The 9,367-nt window shown below is 43.3% G+C and overlaps 1 protein-coding gene across 2 annotated transcripts in view; it reads right to left on the bottom strand.

Moving 5' to 3' along the window:
* Positions 1 to 6,628: 6,628 nt before the first annotated feature.
* The window catches only part of RTN1 (reticulon 1), a 115,718-nt gene continuing 112,979 nt past the window's right edge, over positions 6,629 to 9,367 (bottom strand). For both annotated transcript variants that reach the window (XM_056494021.1, XM_056494022.1), the window contains 4 exons: positions 8,793 to 8,862; positions 8,360 to 8,406; positions 8,213 to 8,271; positions 6,629 to 7,447 (listed from right to left, as the gene is read on the bottom strand). In XM_056494021.1, coding sequence (XP_056349996.1) covers positions 7,405 to 7,447; positions 8,213 to 8,271; positions 8,360 to 8,406; positions 8,793 to 8,862 — 219 coding nt within the window. In that variant the 3' untranslated portion in view covers positions 6,629 to 7,404. The remainder of the gene's footprint in view (positions 7,448 to 8,212; positions 8,272 to 8,359; positions 8,407 to 8,792; positions 8,863 to 9,367) is intronic.

Here is a 9,367-nt window from a genome sequence, read left to right as displayed (position 1 = left end):
GAGAGCCACAAGGGAAATTGCCACCTGTGCATGTCATCAACAAGACACTGCATTTTACATAACCTATTTCCCACCCTGAATGACTCAGAGATTCACAGTGCTTGTTCCTAACTCCTATTTGGGAGCCAGTGTTAATTTCCCTGAGCAATAATAAATTTGAAGGTACAGAACAAAACCACAGAATGCAATTTTTTCCCCCCATGTCATCATTTAGCACCTTAATTAAGCACTAGCTTAGACAGATTTTAGTCTTCCTATGTTTATGAGCAATGCACAGGTAAGGAGCAATTCTCAGCCTCTGGTTTCTATAAGTAACAAAGCTGAACTCTTCTGGACTCCAGTCCTGTAAAGGCCCCACATTCCCTTGTACAACCCTAACAGCATTTCTCTGCCCCACTGAGCATTTTCACACAGTGTTTAACCAGAATTTTTCATCAGTACTTGTTTCTAACCAGCAGCCTTCTAGCCACCAAGGTAATTTTCTGTTATCAGTCCAGGACAGAACTCTGAAATGCAAAGTACAATCAGATTTTTATTGCTCATGGGTGTCAAGATTACCCCTCTCCTTCCCTGTGACATCCCCTTCTGATGGGAACTTCACCACTTCATATCTTCAGCAAAGCTCAGTAGCTTTTTTATTTTCATTTTGTGTTACCAATTCTCATCTGCTCCTGGAGATCTCCTTAAAAATCTTGCATTAATCAAGGTTTTTCCTGCTTCACTCATAATTTCTCTCTCCAGACATCAGCACCATACCCATGACACCTTGACTGCAGGTACTCTAAGGGCTTCCCTGGCTGATTTTTTATTTGGAAAATGTAGTTATGAACCTCAGTTCATCCACAGCAGAGACATTTCTCTGCAGAGGCAAACTTACTCAGGTCTCTTGTGACTGGGGAGCTGTGGGAGTACCTCTGGTTAAATGGCAGTAGGAAAAATGTTTTCTTTTAATTTGCACTATTGGTGTAGTTTGTGAGTAATAGACGTGTGACTGCTGTGGGGAAAGTGGGTGGGAGAAAACACTTGAGAGGAAGAGAGATGCTTGATTAAATAATGATGTCAGAATTAAAATTTAAGCTGATTTCCTGAAAGTCTGGTGTTCAAAAGAGGCAGTAGTACTATCAGAATTTTACACTCCTTCAGGTTTTTTTTTAAGCTGGCACATGAAAATTCAGAATATAGTTTTTGAGAGTTTTTCTCTCTGCAGTTCATCATATTTCTATATTTCATCTGGAAAAAGTTGCAAATTGTATAATTTTTGAGGGGAGGGAGGTGTGAATAAGGACTTCAATATTTCCAGCTAGAAGGAATATAAGAAGTTCTTCCTCAGGTAGGTTCTTCTAAGAACCACCTCTTCCTATCTAAGCACCTCAACTTTGCTGAACACTGAGAAGTCAAGTTGATGTTCTGCTCATCTGCTCAGTAATTATGTTTAACCTGTGCCAAAAGTGATACTTTTTCACTCACTGTGACAATTGTGTGGATGCTGGTTTCTCCAAGCAAGCATCTGTGGAATTAGGAGAAATGAAATTAGACCTCATATCTAACTCAGCAAATGAAGAATACTTTATGTAAAGACATCTGCTATTGAAGCCACTCCACTGCCTGGATGTCACATATATTTTGTTGTTGTTTTTGGCACATCTATAAAATGCTGTAAGAGTTTTTGATGTTACTGTAGATCACAGAGATGTTGGAGTCCAGAGGAGGTCACAAAGATGCTTTGAGCACCTCTGCTGTGAGGAAAGGCTGAGAGAGCTTGGTGAAGGCTCCACACAAATCTTAGAGCCCCTTCCAGAACCTAAAAGGGCTGCAAGAGAGATGGAAAGGGATTTTGGGCAAGGAGCTGGAGTGACAGGAATGGCTTCACACTGGGCAGGGATAGGTGGGATATTGGGAAAGAATTCCTGGCTCTGAGGGTGGCACAGGCTGCCCAGAGAAGCTGTGGCTGCTCCATCTCTGAAAGTGTCCAGGTTGGATGGGGCTTGGAGCAACCTGGGATAGTGGAAGATGTCCCTGCCCATGGCAGGGTGTTGAAATTAGATAAGCTTTAAGGCTCCTTCTAACACAAACCATTCCTGGATTCTATAATCCTGTGATTTTTAGACTGGTCTGGGGTACTTTATATCACAGCATCTAAATTAGAAGGCTGTGCAAAAGAAGTAAAAATGTAAGTAAATTCTCTTTACAGCTCCCCCATAATGAAATGTGTGCAGAGGGACCTTAGTGTAAATGACAATTAGCTTCACTGGACTGAATTATTTTTTCAGCTAAAACAAAAAGACTCATGAGGAGGCATAAATTGCAACTTGGAGGCTGAACCTCTTTAATATTCAATGAACAAGGGAAATGAGTCTGACTTGGGGGCAGGCAGGAGGGAAAGGGAATGAAAGCTTGTCAGCACAGGCACCCTTGGTCCCTTGGTTTTCTTAGACAGACTCCTGCAGCTCTGCCCATCCTCTCATGCTGACCAGGTGCCTGCAGCATCTCCCAGTGCTTTGGCTGGGGCAGAAGCAGTGAAAGGGAGGAGAGTAGGGCAGTGCAGAGATGAGCATGTCCCAGTTGCAGAGGGATTGCAGAAAGCTGAACAGACCAGTCAGGTAACTTCACTCTGCCTTCACACACCTGGTGGTGTCCCCAGATTATAAACCTGGCACATTCATAGATTCAGAACACTTTCTAGGGCAGCTGCAGGAGTGGCAGCCACGTGGATCAGATGGTGACCAGAGGAGAGCTTGGAGCTCACAGTGACCTGAACTTCCCTTGTGAGCAGACACCAAAGACAAGGAAATGAGCAGCTCAGATAAATGAGAGAAGCAGATCAAACCCACTTACCTGCTTAGAACCCAGTCCCATTTCCCTGTGGAGAAGGGTCCCCCACTCTCAATATCATTCCATGCTATGTCAGAGAGCAGGGCTCTGCCACTCTCCTGTACAGGTGCTGAGCACCCAGGAAGCCTGGCAGAAATGAGCAGAGCCCACTCCTCCTCCTGCTGCTTCAGGCACTGCAGCTTTGACTCCTGTCAGTGGACATATCTCACCCTGACCCAAATACCACATGTCCTGCAGGGCTGCATGCACCAGCCAGGCTCACTCACTCCTGAAATCCAGGAAACCCACACACACGCTCCCTGATGGAGCATCTTCTGACCCTGTGCCTAAAAAATGAATATAATTAGAGGAGTTAGGAAGAAATGCATCACACTTGGTCTTCTGAAAGCTGCACTGGGCAAACACAGGCTTGTCACATATTTCCCTGGCCCATATGGAGAAGGAAAGGCTGGTAAGCTCACAGCTACTGACTTGTAACCCACCAGGACAGGGATGGGAGCCAGCTGCCATCTGAGAGCAAACAGGGAGAGAGCAAAAGCCATGGGGGAGCAGCCAGATTCTCTCTCAATGGATTAGCTGCTCACAGAATATTATAACATTCTTATCTCCTCCCAGTTGCAAGGCTTTCCTGACACTCATGTGCTTTATGATCCTACTCTCACTAGATAAATACTAAAGAGCAGAAGGAGAATAAAAGAGATCAGTAACAGAGGCAAACATAATAGAGGAGTAGAATGCTGCTGAAGCACCAAGAACCAGGGAATCAAAACCAGTGACCTTGGAGAAAATTCACAATTCACGTGAAATACCAATGCAGTAATCATTTCAAGGTGCAGGAACAGACATTTAAGTGACATAAAGCTCTGACAGAACTTTAAAGTAACTTAGGAGGCAGCAGTTTAGGAGCAGGGTTATAAAGTTTCTGCAAGGTACAATGAAACATGGAGAAGATGTTTTAAAGTCATAGAGGATGAGAAAAGACTCATGTGGATGTTCTGACAAAGTTTTCTCACCTGCCAGCACAGCACTCCTGATTTCATACCCCCAAGTCAGAGTTAAATTACTTTCAGCTCAAATTAGCAGTCATTTGGGCTGGCTCTCAAAGCTCAGCTCAGCAGGTGGAGTTGTTATGTTCCTTGGAAAGCAGCACCACGTTGAGCAGATCAAAAGCTGCATTTACATTTCCCAGCCATGGAAAGGCCTGGTCTGTACCATCCCTGCATCTAAAGCAGCCTGTGCCACTGACCCTGGAGACCCTCAGCTGCCTCTCCAGAAAGGCAACATCAGAGATGAGGAGGGAGGCACAGCCAGGACAGGTGTTTGGCACACACCTGCCTCCAACCACCTCAACAACCTCCCGTGGTGAGGTGGGTCCCCAAAACCTCCTCCCTGGCTTCTCTCATTAAAGCAGCCCTTGAAGCAGGTGGAAAAGCTGGCCCTGAGTCACTGGGGATTTCATGTCCAGGCTCCTCACCCAAGGGACACTTTGAAGAGAAATGAATGGTTTAACACCTTCCCCTGCATTTTAACAGGCAGAGTGAGCTACCTCCCAGGTTTCACCTGCCCAGAAACACCCACAAATTTTCTGCTTTTACCAGTCAAGCTTTCCTATGCTGTTTTTACTTTGCAAGTGCAGATCAGAAACAAAAGGGCTTCACAGCCTGTGTATGTCAGAGCACAGCTCATGAATGTGTTATTCTGCTATCTTCAGCCCCCTACTGTAATCACATTAAAATATTTTAACAAGCAGAGCTCGGTGTTGGTTATTTTCCCCCACATTTGTTTGAAAACCAAAGAAATGGATGTCCAGGGACACCAAGGGTGCCACAAACCTTCACTCCCCATATGCACTGGGACTCTGTTATTGCAAGGTGTGTAGCAGGACAAAGAATTATCAGAGATTGGCTTTCTCCAGGCTTCCATGTTCAAAGGTATCACAGGAAGTGCTGCTGTGTAAGGGGCTGGTGGCCATGAGCAGCATCAGCAATTCAAACCCTGCCAGGAACCCTCTGCTTCTCCCACACCCCAGCCTGGTCCCACCCACCAGGTTAAGCCACCCCAGCTGCTCAGCAGCACTTGCAGGATGTTTCTGCCAAATAAATGCAAAGCCAGAGCAGCTCTGGGGAAGTTGGGGAGTTTTCTTGGCAAGGTGGGATGTGAGAAAAGGATGTGGGTTTGAGAGGTGTGTGTGTGCAGGGGTACAGTCAGCATGGTTGGGGATTGGGGCTTGAGAGAGGAGGATGCTGGAGGAAACAAATATGGGAATCTTGGTCTCTGTTGATTTAGGCTCTTGAGGATAGTTGTACTCTTCCAAAAGGTTTATTTTGCTTTATTTCCAAATATGCAGGAGATGTAGCTTTTAAATTGTGCTTAGGGTTCAGCATTGCAAAAGGCCAACCTTGGATATTACTGCACTGGGGGTATGAGGGAAGAACACATTTATGGGACCAGGGGGATGAGACATTTAATGGGCTCATTTTCAAAATTAACATGTTGAGCCCACACACTCATCTTGTAAGTAATAAGAATTCTGGTGGTCAATCTTTATCCTCAAGGATGCTTTGTATGATCTGCACTCCCTTCCTCAGAGACACAGGGAGCTCCAAGGCAGCTAGAGCTGGGGGTTCATGTTGAATTTTAACTCCTGGCTGCAAACTGCACATGCTAAAGCAGACAGACTCAGTTTGACCAAAACCAATACATATTCTTTTAACACATTCAGCTTCTCATTCAGGAAAAATGTTCCCATCTAGCTGCAGGTGACATTTAAAACCCAAGTTAGTGTTTTGAACATTTAGATAAAAAATTTAAAAGAAAATAAGGGTATTTGTGACTTGTCACGAGAATTAACTAGCCCACAGCCACACCAATGTTTCTACTAACTCCTTATGTGCATTTGGGTTTTACAGTTAGATACAAACAGAACTGCAGCCAGGCCTTGGATAGGTGTGACTGTGGCGATGTAGAGCTGAGACAAAGGTGAATTAAGGAATGAGTCTAAGGAAAGACTTCACTTTTAAAAAGGTGAGATAAGTGTTTAAAAATCTAGTTCTTTGTATAAAAATTAATTCTTCATAAAACCATTGTGACTGAAAAAGAGAAAACCAGCAATTTGGCTGAAGATATTTTGGTGTTCACATTTGTATAAAAAAAAAAAAATCACAGGTGTGTTCCACAAATGAGCAAATCAAGCACTTAACCAAGTGTTTGTTTTGAAGCACTTTGGGTAATGTTCAAGAGCTATTTCTCTCCTCTGCTGGTTCTTAAACACCAAACTCCAACTTTTAAAAACCTTCACCTTTGAACCAGAGTAAATGCTTGTTTCAGCTCCCAGTGTCTGGATTTGATATTGGTTCTGTTTAAAGCAGATTTCAGAGAACAGCTTTGGGTAAGAGAGCAATTGGTGATAAGGAAATTGAAAAGCCCTTTGTGCTGTGCTGACACCTCCACACTCTGCTCATGGTTTGCACAGTGAGCAAACAGAGGACAGACACTTGCTCATGTGCCTGATACTTGCTACACCACCAACAAAAATAAACTGAGTGCAGAGATCTTCCTTTCATTCCAAGAAAGATCATCAACATGTAAAAATATTAGATTAGCTCAAGATGTAAAAATGCTAGATTAGCTACTCTTAGTTAGATACTACTCGTTGGACTGCACCATGGTGTAAGGGCAAAGTGTGTGCAGGTGTCCAGAGGAGACAGAAAGAGGGAAAATGCTCCTTTTTGCACAGTATGTGTCCAGTTCCCAAATGCCAAGGTAATCCCAGTGGTGAAAAGAAAGAGAACTTTTTACATTTAGTAACATTTATTTCTGCATTCGGTATCAAGTACATAAGTGCAAATATTCAGAGTCCATAATTAAGTCCATTAGGAACTACAGAGAATGTAATACAAATTGTAATAAATTGAACATGCTGGAACTTTCCAGTTACCATACATGTAAATCAGCCTGTCAATCCTTTACGACAAAAGTACTGGGTTTTGTGTTCTTTTTTTTTTTTTTTTTTTGAGTTATACAAAACTGATTACCATAAGTACCGATTACTGTTTATTTTATTTGTGCTGGAAAACACTAAAACATCAGTCTACAATTCTATATAGTTAATAAAGATGAATCCAACCAGCAACCCAGTGACGTAGAAGCAATTTTAACTATTGCATCAAGTGCGCTAAGCAGGAAAGCCCCTAGCCACATGTAACATTAAAAGTTATAGAAGCAATGCCAATAGAAGAAGGAAAAACACTAAAAAGAAAAAAATTTAAATAAAGAGGTCAATATTATTTAGGCTCTCACCATCATGCACTTTATAAGCAACACAAAAAACCACATCTAGTACACTTTTCTCTTTACTATACTTTAGTGCTTGACACAAGTGATTGCAAATATTCTAAGTGCAGAAGCAGCAGGGGAAAAGCACTGCTTCTCAGTTGTATGTTTCTAAGATTATGGTGTTGAGAAAAAAAAAAAAGAATGATAAATTTGCAGTAAAGTGTAAGAACAGAGCTGTTTTCACTCCAGATTTCCCCATTATGCACTACTGTAGTCAGTGAATTCTTGATGTCTGCTTTACTCTGCCTTTCTCTTAGCACCTGGGATTTTAGCTTGAATCCTAAAAAATAAAGAAGAAAAAGGATTATACAGTGAGGCAGTTATTCCATTGCAGTGGGTTCCCACCTGGTTTCTTCTCCAGGGATAACTTCTAGTCCATGTGAAGTGTGTTGTCTCAACAGGGGAATTAAAGTGCCATGAGAAACAGGAGTGATGCCCATCTAGGTGTTCTTACAGGTTTTTGGTGTTTCACGTAATCTTGGGATATGTTCAGTGATATTCTCCCCTGACATTATTTCTCCATGGTCTATTGTCAATAGAAAGCCTGGAATGGAGTCTAAACATAGAATTTTCAGGACAACATTTCAAAATTTCACCCAGGTCTTCTGCCTGTTCCATGGGGATTGGAAACACTAAAGATCATGGTGCTCTCAGGTATTTGTGTGAGAGGGTGGTGTCCTAATTCCCACTTTGGTCATTAATGCTATCAACTCCCTTAATGCCCAAAAAACCAGGCTTGGAGTGGTCAGTGGGGAAGAGAATTAACTCATTCCATCCTGTTTGTCCTGGCTAGGTACCAGTGTGGACACCAGTCCACGACTGGGCTGCTCTGTCCACAATTCCCCCAAATTGTGGGAAGGGACAGAAGGATGGAATGCCTCAGTCTGCACTCAGCTGGGAGAGTCTGCATTTCTCCAGGGATCTGTTCTCCCTCAACCTCTCCCATTCCAGGGTCTGGAGAGGACACCAGTGACAGGACACAGTGTCCCCAGGACCACCCAGCCCCCAGCCACCCCCAGGGCACCACTGAACACACTGAACTCACTTTGCCACCACCGTGTTTATGTGGGTCCGCACCAGCCCCAAGTATTGATCAATCTGTGCCTGCAGAGAGCAAGGGGAGACCAAGTCAGTGAGACAACAGCCAAGCAGAGCCCCCCAGCCACCCCAAATGCACTCTGCAGAGACCTACCTGGTACTTGTCATATACAACAGGGAGAGTAAACATAGACACCACAGCTGAGGAGGAAAAGAGCACAGTGTTATGTTCCTGCAGATCAGATTCCTCCAGAGGACAGACCTACTTTGGTGACAAACACATGATCGTGCCACTTGGTCAGCTGATCCAGCAGGGAGCCTTGTATTAAAAATGCACTTTGCTCAAACCTCCCAAATATGGAATTCCCCATTGCTCTGGGACTGAGAGCTGCAAAACCATAAACTGCAAAGTAGCTCTAGCAGGAGGGATGGCATAATAGCACAATGAATATTTACTGGGAAGGGAAATAAATGCTGGTGGTTTAACTGAGGGGAAGGCATGCCAGGGATGGGCTGTTTTGTCTACACTGAAATCCAGAGGGATTTCAAGTTAAAAATAGATTTTTAAAAGAAATGTAGGTTTTTACCCATTATCAGAAGAGTCAGGCCATTGAAGAGGGCTCCCACATAAGTCAGCAGCCACATTAGTACTGCAAACTAAATTAAAGATGGATCATTACATCACCTCTACTGCCAGCATAAGAAGAAAGTAGTTTGCTTAACTAGCTAATATAACAGCACATTAGTCTTTTTTAATGTAGAAGGGAGTGGTGAAGGCACATTAGGAGCTAGATAGATTTTCTAGGTGTACAAACCCCATTCTCTGTTCTGCTTCTCACCCTCTTAGCTCAGCTTTGTGTCTATTTAGGGCTTAAATTGCATCCATATAGGACTCTGCATTGAGAATGGCATGGGCAGATTTCTCCATCTAATTTTTATGATGGCAGGGGTCATCCCAAACAGGTTACACAGAGCCATGAAGTGATAATCCCAGGGAGTGATAACACTTGAGGCTGAGGGATGGGTATATTTTCCTTAAATTCTTTACACATTTAGGAGCCTAACCTATGTCTGTTCACTTAATGATTTTCCCTTTGCTCTAAAGGACACCTGCTTGAGTGTAAGGCTAAAAATCAATAGTCATTTCAGCAGGGAGTGAAAG

Source organism: Oenanthe melanoleuca, chromosome 5 (assembly GCF_029582105.1).
Source record: "Oenanthe melanoleuca isolate GR-GAL-2019-014 chromosome 5, OMel1.0, whole genome shotgun sequence".
Taxonomy (NCBI): domain Eukaryota; kingdom Metazoa; phylum Chordata; class Aves; order Passeriformes; family Muscicapidae; genus Oenanthe; species Oenanthe melanoleuca.
Note: the sequence above shows the minus strand (reverse complement) of the source record. Positions and strands in the feature narration are given on the sequence as shown.